The sequence below is a fragment of the Heterocephalus glaber genome, unplaced genomic scaffold (genome assembly GCF_053883595.1).
Source record: "Heterocephalus glaber isolate CG9 unplaced genomic scaffold, H.glaber_assembly_v1.0 deba00000347, whole genome shotgun sequence".
Taxonomy (NCBI): Eukaryota; Metazoa; Chordata; class Mammalia; order Rodentia; family Bathyergidae; genus Heterocephalus; species Heterocephalus glaber.
In genome coordinates this window covers 41,401,476-41,425,778 of record NW_028258143.1, presented here as the reverse complement: position 1 = coordinate 41,425,778, position 24,303 = coordinate 41,401,476, and the positions used below count along the sequence as shown (strand labels likewise).

Below are 24,303 nucleotides of genomic sequence, written 5' to 3'. Positions count from 1 at the left end.
ATATGCATTTATTACTATTTGTGTTTCCATAAACATTAACATAACTATGTATTTTAAAAAAATATTACATAAATTGTGCCCATTTTATCATTTTGTAATATCCATTTTTCACTCAACAATGCTTTTGAAATCTAGGAATGTTGCTATATAAGTAATTAGTTTATTTTGACCTGAGTGTGGTGGTGCATACCTGTAATCCCAGTACTTGGGAGACTGAGGCAGGAAGACTACCACAAGTTCAAGCCTAGCCTGGGCTACACAGTGAGTTCAAGGCCAGCTTTAACTACATAGTGAGAGGCTGTCTCAAAACAACAACAATAACAAAAATAGTTTTTTAATTTTTCTAAATTGCTTCTAAAGATGTACTATTCTGCTCTCGATGGATGTTTAGGTTGTTTCTAACCAATGTATGAGGAACATCCTTGTATATGCCTCCTGCAGATGTAAGTATTTCTTTTTATATTGCTTCAATGAAGACTTTTCCTTAGGTGGAATTTCTTTTTAACTAAACATAGGAAATTAAAGACAAAAACAGCAGTTCTCTAGGATCATTTGTGTCTTACAATCTATCTTAGTTTAAATTCTTATTTGAGTCTTTTACTTCTTTGTTAAATGCTTCTGATATAGAAAAAAAAAGAATAATAGAAATATGAAACCAAACCTCTTTTTTTTTCCCTTGGAGAGAGTTCTATTTAGGAAGCTATATGTCATATGTTTGCCTATACAGAACCTCTTAGTTTAGAATTCCAGTGGTGTTATCACCTCAGGAAAATAAAATAAGAAAGATGTATTGTGTATCAGAATTTAAATGCTCTTTTTTGTAGAACCAACATTAGGATTGAAAAGAAGCTTGTCCAGTTTCTACTCATGCTCTGTTCACCAAAATTGTGAGGGTATACTGACAAAATAATTCAGGAAGGCCATGAAACCTAATTTTTACTTATTTTCTTTAGGGAACAAACGTGACAGTATAGTGTACCTTTGGTTGTTTTTCTTTTGGTATTCTTGATTTCACTTTATCATGTGGCTGATCAAGAGTCAGATTATTTTTCCTTGTTTCACCATTGTCAAGCAGAGGACCATAGCTGTAACTGTTATCTACAACACAAAAACCTCTTGGACATTAGTAGAAGACCCTATTTTTAGTACCACCTGAAAAAATAAAAACCAAAAAATATAATTTTAAAAGAATAGATTTTAAGCTATGAGTTTAGAAATATTTAGATAAGTTACCTTGAAAAATGGTCCATTCAGAAATACACAAAACCTCATGTTCTCCAAGGATAGTTGTAAAATAGAATTCAGAAAATGAGAAATAGGCTGTTTGCGTTTTATTTTACCAACAATTAAACTTTTATGCAAGTCATATTTTCAGGTATTCCTTATGATAATTTTTTACATAACTATTTCATGCTTATTGCATGAAGATTAGAATATGCAGACATGACATAAAGAATAAAAAGTAAAAGCTATTCACAATTTTTAACATTTTGGTTTATATTCTATCAGTTTTTCTTTCCCTATACATATAAATTCAAACAATTATCATTTTTCTGCAAAAATAACATTTATTTTATATTCTTTGTTTACTTTGCTATATATATTGTGAACATATTTTTGTTACTAAGTTAACACCTATTACCACTTTTCTCGGCTATGTAGTTATTCATGATTCACTGTAACTAAACTGTTGGACATTTCTTCCCTTTTTATTGTTTATTGATTTACTGTAAGGGTCATTACAAAGGGAGAAATGCATAGGGCAAGGTATGTTGGGAGAGGCAAAGACCTTCCACTTCCATGCCATTTCTGGATGCACCACCCTCCAGAAACCTCACCATGTTTAGTTATCTGGAAAATCAGGAATTTCTTTTCATTTTTCATTATTAGAAATTACACTGTGATGCACATCTGCATATGTATCTTTAGGTACTTGGACAAATTTTCTTACGCTCTAGTCTTAGGATTTCAATTTTTGATTCAAAAGGTATAGACATAGGCAAAGTGCCTTCAAGGAAGTTTAATCAACCTAGAGTTCTGTCATACAGTATATATGAGAGTCCATTTTTTCATATCCTCAAGTGTTCATTTAACTAAACATAATGTATAATTGTACTATATAACTTATTATATCTTAACTACTGAGAAACAATGAAAAAAATAAAACAGTAAATCTCAACTTCCACCTTTCTTTTCTCTAAGAGGTTCAGGAAATACGTAAATTAACATGAACATACCTCGACTTGAATTCATAAGAAGTAACTGTGATTTTAGCTTGTCAATAATAGTTTGTTGAAGTGACAGCTGTTCCTGTTGCTCACGTATTCTCTGCTCATAGTTCTCAGTCTACAGACATGAAAACCAGTTAACCTGATACTTACTGACAGAGATGAACACACATTTACTGTCCATTAATAAACAGAAATTGCCCATACTGTCATTTCCTAGGTATTGGAAAACTTACTTACTAGGTACAAACTGGCTCCAGGTATGTATGTGTAATTGTTAGCAACATCTGTGACTTAAAACACTTAAAGCATTATAAGATTAAAAAGAAATCATCTTAAAAAATTTCAGATAAGAGTTTGACATTGTGCCTCAGTCTTTTAGTTAAGATAAAATTATAATGTAGAGTTTAATCCTTAAAAAGAGCATGAGACAAAACAGATGTTATATTAAAAGTAATTCTTTAAAAATACACCCTAACTTAAAAAATTAAAAATTCATGTCATTCAAATAAGCCACATTTACCTATTTTATATATAAAAGGTGAACTTTATAATTAAGACACTTCAAAAATGAATAACTGACCACTGATAAAAAACACCCAGTGATGTGTTGCTTTTGCATGCTGCCTGAGGGAAGTCCTATGTATCTTGACATTCTCCACAGAACTTTGCCAAGAATATCAAGTACATGCTTACTGAAATAAAATATACAGGAAATAAATAATCCAAGTAAATTTTATTATTATGAACATAAGAATGAAACGTGTCGGTTTTGACCACTTGTTCAATGACTACGAGTCTCAGAACTGATCCTTGGATACTCAAGTCTACTCTAAGACCAAGCTTCCTAGGATTTGACATTCTTTCATTACATCAGTTCACACCCAAGCTGCTATAAAGAGTGAATAAGTTAACTGAAAGAAGGATCCAGACATCTATAACAAATTCTTAATCCTTTCTTTCTTTTTCATTTTTGAGACAGGGTCTCACTATGTAGTTCAGGCTGGGCTTGAACTCACTGGGTACCCCAGGCTGGCAGTTCTTCATAAACATATATTTTGGTAGGCATATGTAGTCCACTGTTCAGAGATTAAGTAACCAGCATAAAAAACTTACCAGGTTAGAGATAGGCCCAGAATAAATATCTAAGTTACTCAAGTCTCAGCCCATTCTTCATCTACTATGGGTTTTTTCCACACTAACAACAAAACTGAATGACTATACACTTTCTTTTGGAATCAACTTAGCTTCTGCCTATTAATTTTTATCTTCTAATCCCTGGTTTAAAAACATACATTAGCAAATCTGCATATAACATATCACAATAACTGAACAATGCTGAATATGTATTTAGTAGCTGGGAAAATTAATAGATCAAAGGTTATTTCAAGCTGAAGTCTTGAGCTATTTTAAAAACTAGTGGATAACATTATAAAGCTCAAATTCTGTAATAATTTTAAAAAAATTGATACTCAGAGTACAGCAGGGGAAAGAGAATAGCAATAGTCCATATTCTACCATACTTTTTCATATACTGTACTTTATATTATAGCAGTTAAGAGTATTCTAGTCCGTCTATATGTCTGATTTACCTCTAGACTTAAACTTCTCAGGGGCAGAGACTATTTCTTTCTGATTTCTCCAAGGTATGATAGAGTACCTGACATATGTTAAGATGATCAGTAATTGGTTGAATAAATAAATTGATTAAATTCTTAATGAAACATCAGAGAAATAGATATTTCTTGACAAGTGACATGAAGGAGAGAGGGAAAAACAGCTTTGGTTTTATTTCTATATGGAAAACAGGAAAAATGGAAAGGAGGTCAGCAGGTAAGGAAAGACACACTGAGTTTAAAAAAATAATGTAAAGGACAGAGGGAGTCTGAAGGATTTTTTTGGGGGAGGGGGCTTATACCATTAGTGAAAAGGTAGTAATTTGAGAAGAAAGAAAACATATTCAGAAAAATGTATAAAGATTTTGATCATGAGCTATAAAAGTCCAGAAGAGGACATTACATCAAATTGGGAAATAACCCGTAGAATTTAGTTTATTTGCTATGGTTAGAAATTAAGTGAAGCAATTCTTTTGAGATGATTTTGTTCACTGAACAAATCTAAATAAACATAGGATCAGAAAAATCCTTTAAAATATCAGATAATTGCTGCTTGGTCATGGTATTTTTTAAAAAAAACAGTATAATTACAAAGCAAGTACATTCCAGTACTATCAAAGACCCCACCAAACAGAAAAATCACTAACAACCACATTGAAAATGTACAACAGCAATGTCTTGTCAACACTTCTGTACAGAGCACAGACATGACAGCTAAAACAGACAGAAGAGAAGATGCTTTTGACAGCCAGTGTGTGTGAATGATTCTTTGAGTCAGATGGCAGCAACAAGTTACCAACTAGGAGATCTGCATGACAACTAACCATCCATCTGTATCCAACACCATCTGGCCAAGATGACTCTGGCTTCTGTGTATTTGACACTCTTTCTAATTCCAAAGACTAGCAAAACAAGTGGCCTATCAGCATCTAAAGAGGTAAACAGGTCCTTAGGTACTTATTTCAGAGATACTTTATATTCCTTTTAGGATTCAAAAGCAAAATTTAAAACAATGGTGGTCAAATGAAAAACATCTTAAATTTATTAAAAATGGTTTTCCATATATGCTCTGAAGCATCATAAATAAAACCAAAAGTTTATCTTAAGAACTGCCACTTTATCAACACAATATTTTAATCTTTCTTTTTCAAAACCAAGGAACCGTATTTCCTATAATTTTGGACATACAGTTGTTTGGGATTTCACAGTTCCATAAATATTAAAATAGAGTTCTAGAAATTGAATTTTTTCCTATTGCTGCTGACATTGGACATTCTTATTTTTCATATTTTTCAAGGTGCTTATTTCCAACATAGGGAAAAAATACAAGTGTCCTTAAGTCATTCATAATACTCTAAGTAGGTTAAATATTATTTTTTATTATCCTTAAGAACCAATCTCAATATTCTGAAAAATACCATGGCTTTTCTCCAATGATTTCCTAAGAAATTTAATAAATGCTGAATGGATTAAAAATAGTCTCAATCAAAAAACCTTTCAAAATGCTCCAAGATTAACAAAGAGAATGAAAGCTTTATTGAAAGAACTGCTTGGCTACAAATGTTCTCAATAGGGAGCTCCACAGTTCATGAAGTAAGATAAATATTAATTATCCCAATGCATAGCACTTTAGATAGAAACTAATTAATTTACCGACAATCTAATTTAAGTCCATTTTGAAACTTTGGTAAGCTAAGCATCAACCTCAAGGGTTTTTTTTTTTTTTTTTTTTTTTAAAGTATGAGCTTATATACCCTGGCTTACACAGCTTTCTTCTACTTCTACTGTTAGAAGCCTTACACACCCCTCACACACCTCCAGAAACCAAGATTTATCTAGCAAATCTGCAATTTGATGGTACTAGGTTACCAACTTGATTATCTACTATTAGGTGACAGTAATGCCACCAATTTCTAAGCATACCAAGTGGTAAGTTATGACAAACTATTTTTATTTTACATTTGTTTTCATCCTAATTAATTTATATGCCTCTCTGAGTTGTTAGCTTTTTTCTCTTTAAAATGAAAATAATATTTACCTGTAAGACTAAAGGAGTTGGCACATATGAAATATGTTGTTACATATTAAGCTCTTTGCAGATGTTACTTCTTTCTTTTAATGATAAGCAAAGAATCTACATAATATCTAGAGCTTGAGAGCAGGACCCCCTAGAGTCTTGTGGTTTAGGCCACTTCAGATAGCTCCTATAAGGGCAATGTCTAGTAGGGTTAAGGGAACAGGGCTATTGCTGACACCACAGCTGGCAAAGCCACCAGACCCTACTGGTAAAGCATCTTCAGCCTGGGAGAACCTAAGGCCTGTACCTCTAAACCAGAGGAGCTGCAGTCAGTAAAGCTGTGGGAGCTGGGTCACAGGGCCTTAGGGCCCAAGCCACACCCCAGTGTGTACAAAAGACAGAACATGACTAAAAAGATTATTGTGAAGCCTCAAGATTTAGTATTTGCCCTGCTGGGTTTAGATTTGGTTAGAGTCTGCTTTCTCTTTCTTTTTTCCTGTTGTTTCCTTCTGGAATGGGGCTATCTATCCAGTAACTGTTCCATCACAAGCACGAAACTTCTTCGATTTCACAGACTCACGGATGACAGGAACTTGCTGCAGGAGTCTCTTCCATATCTGATTTATATATTTAGATGAGACTCTGAACTTAGATTTTTTTGTTGTTATTGATTTTGTTTTTGGTACCAGGGATCGAACTCGCGTCCTTGCGCTTGCACAGCAGGCAGTGAAACCACTGAGCTAAATCCTGGGCCCTGAACTTAGATTTTAAAGCTGATGTTGGCATGAGTTATGGTTTTTGGGATGCAATAAATATGATACATGTATGTATCTGAAATATTTTGTGAGAAGGACATGAATTTTGGGGGCTAGGGCAGAATAGTATAGTTTGAAAGTGTGGCCTCCAAACTTCATATTGACTTAATCCCTATTATAGTGGTGTTAATAAGGTGGGGCCTTTTAGATGATAAGATTAGGTCATGAAGGCTCCTCCCTTGTGAATGGCATTAAGGCCTTTATAAAAGACATTTTGCACAGTTTTATCATTTTTGTCATGGAGGATACAGGGCTCATCTTCTCACAGAAGCCATCTGGAAAAAGGAAACTGTGCCACATTAGACTCTAAATGTGTTGTATCTTCATCTTGGAATTCCCAGCCTCCAGAATGGTGAGAAACACATTTCTACTATTTATAAATTATCTAGTCTAAAGTATTTTGTCATAGCAGCACAAATAGATATAGAATGTGTCAGCAAAAGCTCTGATTATCACTGAGTTGTCACCAGACTTACCACAGAACTATCCTCTGCTCTAAACCAGTCTACTCAGGTTTTTTTCTAGTTCATTGTAACTCAGAACTTAAAAGCTACTTTTGAGAAATCAATGTGGTATCACCATTGAATTAAAAACATTTTGTTAAGCAAGAACCACATGAAAATAAAACCTCTGATTATTCAAAATTTACAGGTTAAAATGGAATAAAATGATTAAAGAAAAATTGACTTAAAATTTGCAAAAAATTGCACATTTGTTGCAAAAATGCAAAAAGTAACAAAATGACAATTACTCCCACTAAAAAAACAAAGTATGGTCATACAAGTATGTACAGATATATACAAAATAAAAAGTGACAGTCTTGTCCTTTATTTTGCCTTGTATTTCTCCTCAGAGGTGACTACTATTGATATTTTAATATGTACCCTTGTAGAACTTCTGAACATGTGTTTATGTGTATCCTACTTTATAAAAAATGAAAAATGCTTTACAACCTTGGTTTTCAACTCAGTGACACATTATCATCATGTGATCATTTCACTGGATACTTACTAGGTACCCAAATTAGAAAGACTAATTTTCTTTAACTAATTTAACTTTTAAACCAACCTTCCAAAGAGATTATTTCCCTATTTTACAGATAAGAAAAAGGAGGTTCAAAGAGGTACAAATACTCTGCCCAAGCTTTCCCAGCAGACAGTACAGCTAGGATTTGAATCTAGGTTTGCCTGACCACAAAGCCTAACTTGCTGTGCTATCATGTGAATCATTTAGCTCTCTCAAGGCCCTCTTTTTGCTATGTACTCTCCTCCTGGGTGATCCTATTCACACCAATGGGTGTCTATATGACAGTGACTCTAATTTCTACTAGTTGAGATCTTTCCCTCTAGCTCTATGTGACCAGCTGCTATGGAGAAACATTCTCCCTTCAACTACCATTCATTTTCACCCTCAAAATCACATCCTTTTCTTAGTATATGACACCACTATCCATAAACCTATACCACTCTTTGAAATCTGCTTGTTGTATATATAGCCAAGCCATTACCAAGTATTAATATTAATCTTAAATATATCTGAAATATAATGAATTTTCAAATTTCCAATGTAGCCATCATAGTCCAATTCACTGTACCCTCAGTGGAATACTGCAGTAACCTAACTGCTCTCCCTAAGTCTATCAGTTAATTCACTCTCTATACTGTAGCCACTGTGTTTTTTACAAAATGCAAATTTAATCATAAGATCTTGTACTTTTCTATCCTTCTCTCCTCGCCGAAACTGCACAAAATCCAAGAAGCCTCAAATGACTTATTATTCTTAAAGAACCAAACGCCTTTAATATGGTCTCTAAGTTCTTACATAGACTTACCCCACTCTTCTCCTTGTACTATTTCCCTTACACTTTTATTTCTTTTAGATTTGTGTGTCTTTAAGTGTTGGTTCTTTTACATGGAAAATCCCCAAACTCTGCTTTTTGAAAAATCACTTAATAAATACGATCTGACTCCCTAGTTAGGTCAAGTCTTCACTAAACATCCTAATAGTAGTGTACCTTCCTATTTGATACTTACAAGTTTGAAGCTACATTTGTAAGATTAATTAGCTTCTGATTTGCTAGAATGCTACCATCTCATGAAGCTAACAGCATGTGTTTTCTTAGTGCTGTAGATTCAGAACTTAGTGTATTTCCTGATACACAGTAGATGCTTAATACATTTTAAAATAAATGTCATAATATAAATTTTATTAGCATATTTCCTTGGACATATATACCATGCATCTCTTTAAAGGTTTTGACAAAACAAATTTCTGGAAATAAGGGGAAACATGCAAATATTTTAAATTTTAATGGATGCAAACTAGTTCTATGGCTAAATACTGATAATGTACTATAAAAGAAATAAGGACTCAACTGAAAATTACCAGAAGTACCTTTATTCTAGTATTAGTGGCTTCAATAGAGAGAGAGAAAAAATGAAATGCTTTAACCTTTTCAACACTTTACACAGAGCATATATGTTGTTGGGGAAAAAAGAAAAAGAAAAAGGAAAGGTAGTCTGCATGGTGTAATCAGAAAATACAATGATGCCAATTACATCTTCAAGGAAAGTGAAGGCATTTAAAAAAGGAGTAACCAAATAAAGGTATTTTTGTGCCTTCATACAATCCTTAAAAACATGTTTTAAAAGTCTTTAGAGGTAACATAAACCTTGAGGCTAAGAATATGTCAAAACTAGCTCTTGAATAAAGTGGCCTGACAATGAAGCTCTCATCATTTTATTGTCAAAAAAATTATAGAAGTCCTATGACAAAAAAAAAAGAGTACAGGCAAATTTAGTCTATTAGAGGCTTTCACCTCAGGCTCACTGGGTAATCAACAGGATTTCTTGCTTAGCAAATTGTATGGTTTTATTTTTTGGTATCGGGGAATGAACTTGGGTCCTTGCGCTTATGGGGCAGGTGGCGGCACCACTGAGCTAAATCCCTGGCCAGGGATCGTTTTAAATAACATGCATCCTTTGCCTTTATTAGTATAACAAACAAACAAAAAAGCAACTTACAGAATTATATCTGAATTATTCCAGAAGTAAGAAGGTTGCTTCTTTTGTTTTTTTTTGGGGGGGGGAGTACTGGGGATCGAACATGGGACCTTGTGCTTGCAAGACAGGCGGCAGAACCACTAAGCTAAATCTCCGGCCCAGGTTGATTCTTTTCTATGTGAGAGTGTCAATTTTTCTCCTTTAATCAAGGCTGGGCATGGAGAGACAAATTTTATTTCATGTATTTCTTCACAACAAAGAGATTTATATTTTCTGATTACCCAATGCAAAGGATCTTGGGACAAGAAGAGGTCAGCTGCAGGAAGTTTTCTATGTTTATCATTTAAAAAAATTCAGGTGCTGTTATTATTTTATTACTAATTCTTCTCTTGGAAAGATGGTAAAAAAACCAAAAGAAGTGTTTGTTAAATGTATTTGGTTTCTTCCACAGAACAGTGGTAGAAATCAATGACAAGCAGCTCAGTATGAATAATAAAATTTATTAAATAATTTCACATTGTAGGATCTTGTGATACTTGAAACTCTCCAGACAACATCAGCCTAGTCAGCCAAAAGATGTAGCAAAGAGTATTAATTATTTCCAATATCCATCCCCATTTTTTTCTTTTAGTAATACAGTTTCAGCTGGATCACTCAGCTAGAGGATATATTTACCAGCCTTCCTCACTACTAAGTGTGCCTATGTAACTAAGTTCTGGCTAAAAGGATGTGGACAGAAGTAATCTGTACAAATACTGCACAATATCATTAAAAGAAATCAGTCTGCTCTTTATTTCTTTCACTCTTCTCACTGGCAGAGGAATAGTAACAAGTGAAGCAGCCACTGTGATTCCAGATTTACAGATGATAGAGCTGCCTTATTAGCACTGGTCTACTTGTTTCTAGACTCTTACAGTACAGAGAAGTTAACTTTTATGTTAATTAACACTGTATTTATTTCCTAGTTTTTCTGGAATAGCAATCTTTTGCAGTTTATCCTATACAATAATTAATTCAGGGGTCAAGCCAACTCTATCACCCTACATAATCTTATTGTGTAAACTTATTAAAATTTATCTGTGCCAGGGACTGTCATGATTGTAATAGTCTTCTACTTTGGAACAGATAGAAGACCTCTTACTGTGGGTACATATAATGCTTCCACATGGCAAGAAACAGAATAAGCAACTCAACATGGTCACAGGTGCCTACAGTCCCAGCTACCTGGGAGGCTGAGATAGGAGAACTACTCTAGCCCAGGATTTTGAGACCAGCCTGGACAACATAGTGAAACCATGTCTTAAAACAAAAAAGGCAACAGATTAAGCAGTGTTACACTACTATATAAGCTTTTTTTTGTGGAGTGAGGGGTTGTTGGAGATCAAACTCTGGGCTTTATGCATGCTAGGCACATGCTCTACCAATGAACTATACTCCTAGCTCTTGATTCTATTTGTGCAAAGTAATGACTCACATATGCTGAAAGGATTTATTCCCAAGTGCTAAAAATGGTTAACACATTCATAATGGGGCTGTAATTTGTATGTCTTGCTGCTGAGTGGCTTGAACCACTGGTGGTACATGCATGACTGTCTCATCGGGAGGATTTTTCTTGATTTTATTAGTAAAAAGTCTGATAGAAGTGATTAGATCCATTCATACCACCAGTGGTTCAAGCTGGGGGGAACATGTTACTACTGAGGAGTGAGACTATCCCTTTATATCCTGTACATCTTGATTTACTTTGCTCGAATAAGCATAAAATGCTTTTGAAATTAAAGAAAATACTTAAATAATAACTTATCCACTTTGTTTACATCCTTTATCAATTGAAAATATTTGGATGCCTTTGCTTGACAGGATGCACTTAAGTGGATACAGCCTATTAACTTCTCCAAGATTTTTTTCTGAGTCTAAAAGTGCAGTGAACTGGAAGAAAAACTAGGAACAGAACTGATCTGGAATATGGACAGCTAATGGTAAAAGGCTGGTAAGTTTGTAATACTGGTGGATAACAGATGAACAGCAGTAAAACATGGCTAATAAGAGAATCTGGCCTAAAGCAATTCTCTTTTAAAAACAGATTTTTAAAAATTATGACAAGATATACATAAAACATAATTTGGCACTTTGACCAATTTTAAGTATACAATTCTGGTATACATGTTGAATGGCAATAAGTACATTCACACTGCTGTGGAACTATCACCTCCATCTATCTCCTGAAACTTTCCATTTCTCTAACTGAAATTTTGTCTCCATTAAACACTAACACCTCATTCCTCTCTCCCCTTCAGTCCCTAGCAACTACCCTTTTACTGCCTTTATGAATCCAACTATTCTTGGTATCTGACATGGTGGAATCATACATTTCTTCCCTTTGCGACTGATTTATATCAATTCTAATACCTTCAATGTTTCCTATTGTAGCACGTGTAAGCATTTCCTTCTTTTTTTTTCTTTTTTGGTACCAGAGATCGAACTCAGGTCCTTGTGCTTGCACAGCAGGCAGCAAAACTACTGACCTAAATCCCCGGCCCTAGAATTTCCTTCTTTTTGAATACAGAATAAGACAGAACAAGTAAGTCTGCCACCTATTTGGTTATGGTTCTTTCTAAGATTTTATTCTTTTTGATGCTATTATAAGTATAATTTTCTTTCCTTATCAGATTGCTCATTGCTTATGTGTAGAATTTTTGGCCCCCTGTGCTAAAGACCAGAGCGGCCTCCAGCACTGAGGAGGTAAGCCTTCTGGGCTGCTGTACCACTGCCCCCAGTCCCAAGGACCACAGGCATGCCCATTGCCGAGGAGGTGAGCCGCATGGGCGCCAACAGCACCCCAACACCCCATCAAAATGAGAAGACATGAAAAAACCTCTCAAAACCGACCTCCAGATCACCTAAAGCAACCCCAAAAGGAAACAAAACAGAACAATCTGATACTCAACCACCTGGACTCCCTGAACTGGCAACAAAAGAGGATCTGGAAAAAATGAAATCAGAAATAATTTCTCAGATAACAGCAGAGACTGTGCTCATAGTGCAAGACATGATTAATAAATCTAGAGAGGACACAGATAAAAAAAATAGAGGCGCTGAGGAACATGATGGAATCCTAACATAGGAAACAAATGGAATCCATAAAACAGATGCAAACAAATTTCCAGGAGATTAAAAACTCCATTCAAAGTTTACGCAGCAGAATGAGCCAATGTGAGGATAGAATTTCAGATACAGAAGATAAGCTTGCAATTAGTGACCAGGAAAAGAAAAATTTCTTTAAAATTGTAAGGGACCAGGAGAAATCAATCCAGCAGCTGCTAGACGATGCAAAGAAGATACCATAAGGCTGATCGGAGTCAATGAAGAAACAGGAGAGAGTGCAGATGATATAAAAAAACTGTTCACAGAAGTGACGGCAGAAAACTTCCCAAGCAGGGGAAAAGAACTTGACATATAGATAAGTGAGGCATATAGGACTCCAAATAGCTGTGATCAAAACAAAAATCTACACACAGGCATATAATAGTTAAGATTTCAGAAACTCAACAGAAGAACAAAATTCTACAAGCAGTGAGAGAAGAGAAATAAATCACAATACAAAGGGCCCATCAGAATCACAGCAGACTTCTCAACACAAACCCTCAAGGCAAGAAGAGCTTGGAGTGATGTATTTCAAGCCCCAAAGGAAAACAGCCTCCAACCCAGATTGATGTACTCTGCAAACGTATCTTTCAAATTGATGGAGAAATGAGATACTTTCATGACAAAGAGCACCTTAGGAACTTCATGAATACCAAACCAGCACTCCAAAAAATTTTAGACAATATCCTAGGAAAAGACAATGAGGATTACAACCCCAGGAAGGAAAGCAGCATGAATCCATCTGGCATGACAAGAAATTAAACACAAAGGGGGAGAATCCAAAAAAAGGAAAAAGTTATGACAATGATAAGTTAAATCAATATGTATGAGTTATAACCGTCAATGTTAATGCATTGTCTCAATTCACCAAAAGAAACAGATTGGCAGAATAGGCATAATCTAACAATATGCTGCATACAAGAAACACACTTAATTCAAAAAGAAACTCATAGACTGAAAGTTAAAAGGTGGAAAACAATACTCCTTGCAAAAGGAACCTGATAAAAAGCAGGAGTAGCTATCCTTTTTGCAGATCAAGTGGATTTCAAACCAACACGGATTAAGAGAGACAAAGAAGGACACTACATCCTTGTAAAGGGAACAATCCAACAGGAAGAGATGACAATCATAAACACATGCACCAAACACTAGTGCAGCCAACTATGTAAAACAAATACTAATGGATGTGAAAAATCAAATAAGCACTAATACAATAGTAGTGGGGGACCTCAATATCCCACTGTCACAAATAGATCAACTAGACAAAAAATAAGCAACAAAATACTAGAACTCAAACTCCTGAACAAATGAACTTCACAGATATTTACAGTGTTCCACCCCACAAAATCAGAATGCACATTCTTTTCAGCTGCACATGGGTCATTCTCCAAAATAGACCACATACTCACTCATAAAACATGTTTAAGTAAATGCAAAGGAATTGAAGTTATCCCCTGTATATTATCAGACCAGAGTGCGATGAAATTGGAGATCAACAGCAAAAGAAACCACAAGAATTTCATAAACACATAGAAATTGAACAACACACTTCTGAATAACCAATGGGTCACAGAGGAAATTAAAGAAGAAATCAAACAGTTCCTACAATTAAATGACAATGACAATACAACATATCGGAATCTATGGGACACAATGAAAGCAGTCTTATGAGGGAAATTCATAGCAGTGAATATGCATATCAGGAAAACAGAGCGAGCCCAATTAACCTGATGCTGAACCTCAAGCTTCTAGAAAAAGAAGATCAGGATGAAATCAAAGTGCACACAAGGGAGGAAATTATAAAGATAAGAGCAGAAATCAATGCAATGGAGATAAGAGAATGATACAAAAAAATCGACGAAGCCAAGAGTTGGTTCTTCAAAAGAATAAACAAAATTGACAAACCCTTAGCCAACATTATCAGAAAAAAGAAAGGCCCAAATCCATGCAATTAGGAATGAAAAGGATGAAATTACCACGGACCCAGCAGAAATCCAGAGGATCATCAATACCTACTTCAAGAGCCTATAACCCAATAAGATGGAAAAAACAGAAGAAATGGACAGATTCTTAGATAAGTATGAATTTCAAAAGTTGAACAAAGAAGACCTAAAAATTCTAAACAACCTGATATCAATCAATGAAATTGAAAACATAATTAACAACTTACCAACTAAGAAAAGCCCGGGTCACGACGGCTTCACTATTGAATTCTACAAGACATTTAGAGAGGAACTACTGCCACTACAGTTGAAACTCTTCAGTGAAATTGAAAAGGAAGCAATACTCCCTAATTCATTCCTAGAAGCAAGCATCACCTTGATCCTCAAAGCAGAGAAAGACCCAACTGAAAAAGAGAACCACAGGCCAATCTCACTAATGAACATAGATGCAAAAATCCTTAATAAGATACTGGCAAATAGAATGTGGAAGATCATCAAGAAAATCATACACCCTGACCAAGTGAGTGCAGGGATGGTTCAACATATGCTAATCAATAAATGTATTACACTATATCAATAGAGCCAAGGACAAAAACCATATGATCATCTCAATTGATGCAGAAAAATCATTTGACAAAATCCAACATGCATTTATGATAAAAACCCTACAAAAAATTGGAATACACAGTCTCTACCTCAATCTGATAAAAGCCTTCTATGAAAAACCAATAGCCAATATCATACTAAATGGTCAAGAACTAAAATCCTTCACAATAAAACCAGGAACAAGACAAGGATGTCCACCGTCACCACTCTCGTTTAATATAGTTTTGGAAACATTAGCCACTGCAATTAGACAAGAGAAAGAAATAAAAGGAATAAAGATAGGAAAGGAAGAAGTCAAATTGTCATTACTTGTAGATGACATGATACTCTATATAGAAGACACCAAGAACTCCACCAAAAGTCTTCTAGACTTAATAACCAAATTCAGTAAACTAGCTGGATACAAGATCAACACAAAAAATCAATAGCTTTCCTTTACAGGAACAACAGACTCACTGAGACAGAACTAGGGCAAACAATTCCTTTCACAATAGCATCCAAAAACCTGAAATACCTAGGAATCAATCTAACAAAAGAAATCAAAGAACTCTTCTCTGAAAACTATAGCACTCTGAAAAGAGAGATTGAAGAGGATATCAGAAAATGGAAGGACATCACTTGCTCCTGGGTAGGAAGAATCAACATAGTGAAAATGGATATACTTTCAAAACTGCTATATAGATTCAAAGCAATCCCAATTGAAATTCCAGCAGCATACTTCATGGACCTTGAGAAAACAATCTAAAAGTTCATTTGGAACAAGAAGAGACCCAGGATAGCAAAAGCAATTCTAGGCAACAGAGACATGGCAGGGGGTATCACAACCCCCAACTTGAAACTATTCTAAAAAGCTACTGTGATAAAAACAGCATGGTACTGGCAAAGAAACAGATCTGAGGATCAGTGGAACAGATTAGAAGATGCAGAAACAACTCTAGACACACTCAGCCATTTTATCTTCGACAAAGGAGCCAAACACCCTCACTGGAGGAAAGATAGCCTCTTTAATAAATGGTGCTGGGAAAATTGGGTTTCAACTTGTCAAAGATTAAAACTAGACCTATATCTCTTACCATGCACTAAATTAAAATCAAAATGGATTAAAGATCTAAATATTAAAACAAAAACGTTGAACCAGCTGGAACAGAGGTTAGGTGGAACTCTTGAAGACATTGGTGTATGAAAACATTTTATGAATAAAACCTCAGTTGCCGGTGAACTAGCCAAACAATCCACAAGTGGGATCTCTTCTTATTAAAAAGCTTCTGCACAGCAAGAGAAACGACCAACAGTGTGAAGAGACATCCCACAATGTGGGAAAAAATTTTTACCTGCTGTTCCTCAAAGGTCTACTATCTAGAATCTATAAAGAACTCAAAAAAATCAGACCTCCCAAATTTAAAGACCCAATCCAAAAATGGGCATCTGAAATGAACAGACATTTCTCAGACAAAGAAGTAGAAATAGCAAATAAACATGAAAAAATGTTCAACATTACTAGTCATTCAAGAGATGCAGATGAAAACAATGTTGAGATTCCACCTCACCCCACAAAGAATGGCTGCTATCATGGAATCAACCAATAACAAATGCTGGCAGGGCTGTGGGGAAAGAGGAACATTGCTCCACTGTTGGTGGGAGTGTCGAGTGATGCAACAAGTGTGTAAATCAGTATGGAAATACCTCAAAGAACTAGGACTGGAAGTCCCATTTGACCCATTTATTCCCCTGCTGGGTATCTTCCCCAAAGAATTAAAAGAATCATACCCCCATGATATATGTGCACCCATGTTCATAGCAGCACAACTTTTTTTTTCCCCATTAAGTTTATCGGTACACTTTTGGTATAAAATACAGTTACATTCATCATTGGGGTCTTGTACCTTTACATGAGTATCTTGGTTCTTCTTTTTTTCCACTTCCCCTGCCCTCCCTTCCCTGTTTACAAAGACTTTGTTTCAATATTTTTCCTTTTCTCATATTTTTTCTTTTCCCTTCTTTCCTTTCCCCTACCCCTCCCACTTCTCCTGCTCCTTTAGACCTTTTCTTCCCATTACATAATATCAATTATACATTTTAAAAATTACAATATCAAGATCTAGAAGACATTACTACAGATTTTACAGAATTTAAAAGGATATAGAAAGCATATTACAAAAATCATTTTTGAAATAAATTCGATAACTTCTAAGAAGTACCTTGGAAGACAAATTAATGAAACTGACTCTAGAGGAAATACAAAATTTGAATAGTAGGGCCGGGGATTTAGCTCAGTGATTCCGCCGCCTGCCTCACAAGCGCAAGGACCCGAGTTTGATCCCTGGTACCAAAAAAAATAAAATAAATAAATAAAATAAAATAAAATTTGAATAGCACCTATTAAAGAAAGCATATCCTAGCTTGAAAACCTACCTATATGACAACAACAGGCTCATGTACATTTTAACTGATAAATTATATCAAACATTTAAAGCAGAAAAAAGAAGGAACACTTCTCCCCTCATTTTAGGAAATCAACATCGTGCTAATACTAAAACTGGATAAAGATAATCGAAGAAAAATGTATGAACATAGATAGAAATTTGTTTAATAAAACAATTAGAAGTCAGATCTGGCAGTATGTAGAAAGTGGTTTTATTACAGGGATGGCAGTGTTGGTTCAGCATTGGAAGATCCACCCCCAAAAGTCATCATTTTAACAGAGGAAAGGAAAAAGCCATATGATCATGTTAGTAGTTGGAGAAAAAGTATTGGACTAAATTCTACAGTTGTTCATGGTAAAATCTATCAGGAAGCTGGAAGTACAACAGAACCTTCTCAACAGATGAAAGATATGTACTCCATACTTCCAGCAAAAACTTCTTATATGAATGGAGAAGATACAATGCTTTCTCCCTAAGGTGGGGAACAAGGGAAGATATGCCTACTCTTCATCTGTCCAGTAAACTTTGAAACATGGGCCCAAACCAAAATAGTCTGGCAATAAAAATAAACAAATAGCATAGGGTTGGCAAGGTAGAAGTAAAATCTTTATATATAGATGAAATGATCATCTACAGAGAAAATACTAAGAAATCTCTAGGAGCCCCTAGAACTTGTATTTGAATTTAGCAGGATTAGAAAACATAAGGTATATATAAAAATTCAGGTCTATGTATACTTGCTATAAATGAAGAATTGGATATTGAAATTTAAAAGTCATGTAGGAGTACAAAGGACCTAGAAAAGTAAAAAGAAAAAAAAATGTTGGAAGACATTTAGTACCTAATTTTAAGACTTTCTCTAAAGCTACAGTAATCAAGGCAGTGCTGGTGTAAGACATATAGATCATTGGAATAAAACAGAGAATCTAGAAATAGAACCACACATATGTGGTCCACTGAGTTTTGAAAGATTATTTAACATTAACATTTTATAGAACATAAACTCAATTCAAGAGCAGAGGAAAAGATAAGGTGTCTTCAGCAAATGGCACTAGAACACCTGGTATGTGTATATAAAAATTAACCTCAACCCTTTATTTCCATACATAAAAATAACTTGAAAGGATCTATGACCTAAATATGAAAGACTAAAACTATAAAACTTTACGAAGAAATTATAAGGGAAAATGTTTATGAATTTAGGGTAGGCAAAAATTTCCTAGGATATGAAAAACATGATGTATAAAAGAAAAAAATTGATAAATGAGATTCCATCAAAATTTACAACTTTAAATGACATTGTTAGGGAAAAGTAGTCCTTATACAGACCATATTTATAATGCATATAACCTATGACTAGAATATACAAAGAACTCTTACAGCTCATTAATAGACAATCCAATTAAAAAGTAGACACAAGAAGATGATAATTAGCCAGTACATGGAAAAGTGTGCAACACTAGGAAAGGTGTGCAACACTAGAATCAGAAAAATACTAATCAGTACAATAACAAGACTGAATTATACACTCATTAGGGAGATGAAGTTAAAAATTTTAAAAGAACAAATGTCAGCTTAGGTGTGAACCAGTTAGAACTTTCTAATACTGCTAATGTGAATGTAAAGTGATAAAACCATTCTGGAAAATATAAAAATTTCTTGTATTACTGTTAAGAACCAACAGTTCTGTTCTTAAGTTTTTACTTGAGAGGAATGAAAACACATGTTCACAATAGATTCGTACATACAAGTTGAGTATCCCTTATCTGAAATGCTTGGAACCAGAGTGTTTCAGATTTTCATTTGAAATCCACTTGATCTGCAAAGAGGATAGCTACTCCTGCTTTTTTTAGGGTTCCTGTCACATGGAGTATTGTTTTCCATCCTTTAACTTTCAGACTGACTCTCTTTTTGAATTACATGTGTTTCTTGTATGCAGCATATTGGTGGATCTTGCTTCTTGACCCATTCTGCCAGTCTATTTCTTTTGATTGGTGAATTGAGACCATTAACATAGAAGGTTATAATTCATACATATTGACTTATCATCATCATGACTTTTTCTTTTTGTTGGAGTCTCCTCTTTTGCATTTAATTTCTTGTCATGCCCGATAGATTCATTCTGCTGGGCTTCCTGGGGTTGTGATCCTCATTGTCTTTTCCTAGGATATTGTCTAAAATTTTTTGGAGTGCTGGTTTGGTATTCATGAAGTTCCTAAGGTGCTTTTTGTCATGAAGGTATCTCATTTCTCCATCAACTCTGAAAGATAGTTTTGCAGGGTACATCAATCTGGGTTGGAGGCTGTTTTCTTTTAGGGCTTGAAATACATCACTCCAAGCTCTCCTTGCCTTGAGGGTTTGCATTGAGAAGTCTGCTGTGATTCTGATGGGCTTTCCTTTGTATGTGATTTGTTTCTTTTCTCTGACTGCTTGTAGAACTTTGTTCTTCTGTTGTGTTTCTGGAACCTTAACAATTATATGCCTATGTGTAGATTTTTTTTGATCAAGGCTAGCTTAGCTGGAGTCCTGTATGCCTCACTTATCTGTATGTCAAGTTCTTTTCCCCTCCTTGGGAAGTTTTCTGCCATCACTTCTCTGAAGTTTTTTTATGTCATCTGCACTCTCTCCTGTTTCTTCATTGACTCCAATCAGTCTTGTTATTCTTCTTTGCATCGTCTAGCAGCTGCTGGATTGATTTCTCCTGGTCCCTTACAATTTTAAAGAAATTTTTCTTTTCCTGGTCACTAATTGCAATCTTATCTTCTATATCTGAAATTCTATCTTCATATTGGTTCATTCTGCTGCACAGACTTTCAATGGAGTTTTTAATCTCCTGGAAATCTGTTTGCATCTGTTTTATGGATTCTATTTGTTTCCTATTTTGGGATTCCATCGTGTTTCTGAGCTCCTCTCTAGATTTATTAATCATGTCTTGCACTATGAGCACAATCTCTGCTGTTATCTGAAAAATTATTTCTGATTTCACTTTTTCCAGATCTCCTTTTGTTGCCAGTTCAGGGTGTCTAGGTGGTTAAGTAACAGAGTGTTCCATCTTGTTTCCCTTTGGGGTTGCTGTAGGTGATCTGGAAGTCTGGTTTTGAGACTTGCTTATGTGTCTTCTCATTTCGACCTGAGGGGATGGGGTGGGAGGAGGGAGGTGCCGCTGGTGCCTGCACGGCTCACCTCCTGTGTGCTGGCGGGGGTGGTATGGTGGCCCGGAAGCCTCCTCTTGCGCACTGGGAGTGGCTCACCTTCTGTGTGCTGGTGGGGGTGGTATGGCAGGCTGGAAGCCTCCTCTGGTGCGCTAGGAGCGGCTCCAGCAGCGCAATTTGTAATAGCTAAAACTTGGAAGCAGCCCAATTGCCCATCAACTGGAGACTGGATAAAGAAAATGTGGTTTTTTAAATACAATGGAGTACCACTCAGCCATAAAAAATGAGAAAATAGAGACATTTATAGCTAAATGGATGCACATTGAGGCGATACTCTGAAGTGAAATAAGCAAGACACACATGTGTAAATACCAAACAGTTTCTCTGGTATGAGAAACTGAAAGTGCAAATAAGGGCTAAAAGGTATAATAGATAATGTGAAATAGGAAGAAAAGGGGCAAAGGGGAAGGGGAAGTGGGAGGGTTAGGGGAAAAAAGAAGGAAAGGGAATTAATATGAGAAAATGAAAAATGGAAACAAAGTCTTTGTAAATAGGGAGGGATGGAGGGATTGAAGGGAGGGCAGGGGAATGGGGGAAAAATAAGAACCAAGAGAGATTATGTAAAGGTGCAAATTTCCAACGATGAATGTCATTATATTGTATACCTAAAATGTACCAATAAAATGAATTTAAAAAAAAGAATTTTTACATGTTGATTTTGTATCCTATAACTTCACTGAATTTATTCAGAGTGTGTGTGTGTGTGTGTGTGTGTGTGTGTGTGTACTCTAGGACTTTCTTTCAGTAAGATCATGCCATCAAAACTAGTAATTTTACTTTCTGCTATCCAATTTCAATGTCTTTTTTTTCTTTTTCTTGCTTAAATGTGCTAGCCAGGACTTCCAGTACTATGCTGAATAGAAGCAGTAAAATATATATATCCTTGTCTTACTCTTGGTCTTAAACCAAAAGCTTTTAGCCTTTCATCCAGGAGTGTGATTGTCAGGGTTTTTGATTTATGGCCTTTATTATGTTGAGGTAGTTTCCTTCTATTCACTGTTGGTTTAGTGCCTTGTTTTAATCATAAAAGTGTCAAATTTTATCAAATATTTCTTCTATATTGAGATGATTACGTCTTTTTTTCTCTAGTAATCTTGCTAATGTAGTATATTGCCTTGACTAGCTTGGTGTGTTCAAGCATCTTAGCACTGCAGGAATAAATCTCACTTAGTCATAGCATTTAACTTTTAAAATATACTATGAGTTTGGTTTGGTAGTATTTTGTTGAGGATTTTTGCATTAATATTATTCAGTCTTTTTTGTGCTGTTATAACAGATGACTGAAGGCTGGGTAATTTACAAAGAACAGAATTTATTTCCTCATAGTCTGGAGGCTGAGAATTCCAGATTAAGATGCTAACATGTGGTACATTATCAGATGGCAGAAAGGCAGAGAGCGTGTTATTTACCCTTTAGTCACTTTTTTAGTCTCTTATAAGTTCAATCCCCAGCACCAAAACAATGACCACCTCTTAAAGGTCTCATCTTAATATTGTTATAATGGCAATTAAATTTCAATACCAGCTTTGGAGATACATTAAACTACAGCAAATATCCTTTGGTTTTGTTAGTGATTTGTATACCTGTGTTGTTCCCAAATTTGTGAAGTTTTCAGTCATTATTTCTTCAAATAATCCCTCAGAACCTTCCCCCTTTTCTCCCAAGACTCCTAAAATGTGTATTCTGATACACTAATGATGTTCCATAAGTTCTGTAGGTTCTGTTCACTTTTCTTCATTTTTATTTTCTTCTCAGGCTCCATAATTTCCAATGACTTGCCTTCAAGTTCATTCATTCTTTTGTCTGTTGAGTCTGCCACTGAATGCCTCTAGTAAAATTTCCACTTCAGTTATTGTATTTTTAGTTCTAGAATTTCTTTCAAAATAGTTTTATCTCATTGTTGATATCTCATTGTATTTCTGTTATTCGTTTCCTTTAGTTCTTGAATCATGCATTGTTTTAGATTTTTTAGCATACTTTACACACTTGTTTTGGTCTTTGGTAAATCTGATACATGTTTTTCCTCAGGTATTATTTCAGGAAATTTATTCTAGTCTTTAAATAATCCATGTTTCCCTTTTTTGTATTTATTGTGATTTACTAAAAATTTGGCATTCAGAAAAATAGCCAACTCTCCTAGATTATGTGGAAGACCTTCACTAACTAGTAATAGGTCCCTGATCCTTGAGATCAGTTCAGGATGAAGGCTTAATGTCTTCTCAGGTCTTTTCTGGCATGGTCCCGTCAGGGCCTAAGTGTAATTTTTTTTTAAAAACTTCTGATTTTCTCTAGCTTCTTGTAAATGTACAAATTTCCCAAAGAATCTTATCCCAGCTTTATCTTGGGGCCTTAGATGTTCTAATATACTTCTTTATTCTTATGTACTCTCTTATCCCCAAGTGTTTTCAAGCCTGTATTTCATGAACACTGTTTCTAACCTGAAACCCAAACTATGCCACCATTCTCAATTCTGCTTTCAGAGTTTGGCAAAACAAAAAACAGTTCCCTGGGTAGCCTACAGACAGACCTCAATGCTTTAAGCAAGTTCTAGGCTCCTTTCCTTGGGGAGCAAATGAACTGGCTCATTTCCTCCCAATTACACATGCCATGGTGGGAAGGTAATGGCACAAGGACATCCTCGTTCAAAGTCAATTCCTAACCCATATTCTAAATTTCTAGAGGCCAATTAACTGACCTCCTGTCTTTAATCTTTCTCACTCTCCTTTCTGTCCTTTAAATATCTGGGTACCTGTATGGTAAGCAGAGGAAACAAAACAGTGAAGAGAAAGTCTCAGGCCCCACAAATGCTCACTTTCTTATTTAGGAGACAAAGTAGATAAAATGTCTAAGTAATATATCCTGTGAGGGAAAATACACAAGTAGAACTGGAAGATAGGAAATAACAGAGGATACTCTTATATTGTGGATGGTCAGGAAGAGCTTTTCTGAGGAGGTGGTATCTGAGGAAAGACTTCAGTGCAAAAAGACAGGAAATCATGGAAACATCTCAAGGAAAACCACTCCAAGCAAATAGAATATTAAGTGCAAAACTGCCAAAGCAGGAATGTATTTGTGGAAAACTGTGAGAGAACAGAACAGCAGGGGAAAAAGTATCTGGCAAGGGCCAAAGTCACACTTTCCCAGGTAGGCCATAGCAGGGACTTGGGATTTATTTTGTAGAAATCGCTGCAAAATTTTGAGTAGGAGAATGGTAAGGTTAACATTTAAACAATCTTTTTTCTTTTTGGTAATGGGGATCGAACTCGGGACCTTGCACTTGCCAGGCAGCTGGGGGAA

At 35.3% G+C, this 24,303-nt stretch overlaps 1 protein-coding gene across 10 annotated transcripts in view; it reads right to left on the bottom strand.

The window, feature by feature from the left end:
- Positions 1-24,303, bottom strand: part of Tank (TRAF family member associated NFKB activator) — a 100,816-nt gene that overhangs the window by 28,873 nt on the left and 47,640 nt on the right. For 5 of the 10 annotated variants that reach the window (XR_015446588.1, XM_021265691.2, XM_021265684.2 and 2 more), the window contains exons 3-5: positions 2,238-2,346; positions 1,234-1,275; positions 980-1,098 (exon numbers count right to left, since the gene is read on the bottom strand). The exons of 2 other annotated variants lie outside the window; for them this stretch is intronic. Coding sequence is in view for 7 of the 8 variants with exons in the window: in XM_021265691.2 (XP_021121350.2) it covers positions 980-1,098; positions 1,234-1,275; positions 2,238-2,346 (270 nt within the window). In the remaining variant the exon portion in view is untranslated. The remainder of the gene's footprint in view (positions 1-979; positions 1,099-1,233; positions 1,276-2,237; positions 2,347-24,303) is intronic. 3 more of the 10 variants (XM_087199381.1, XM_087199380.1, XM_087199385.1) reach the window with 1 other exon arrangement.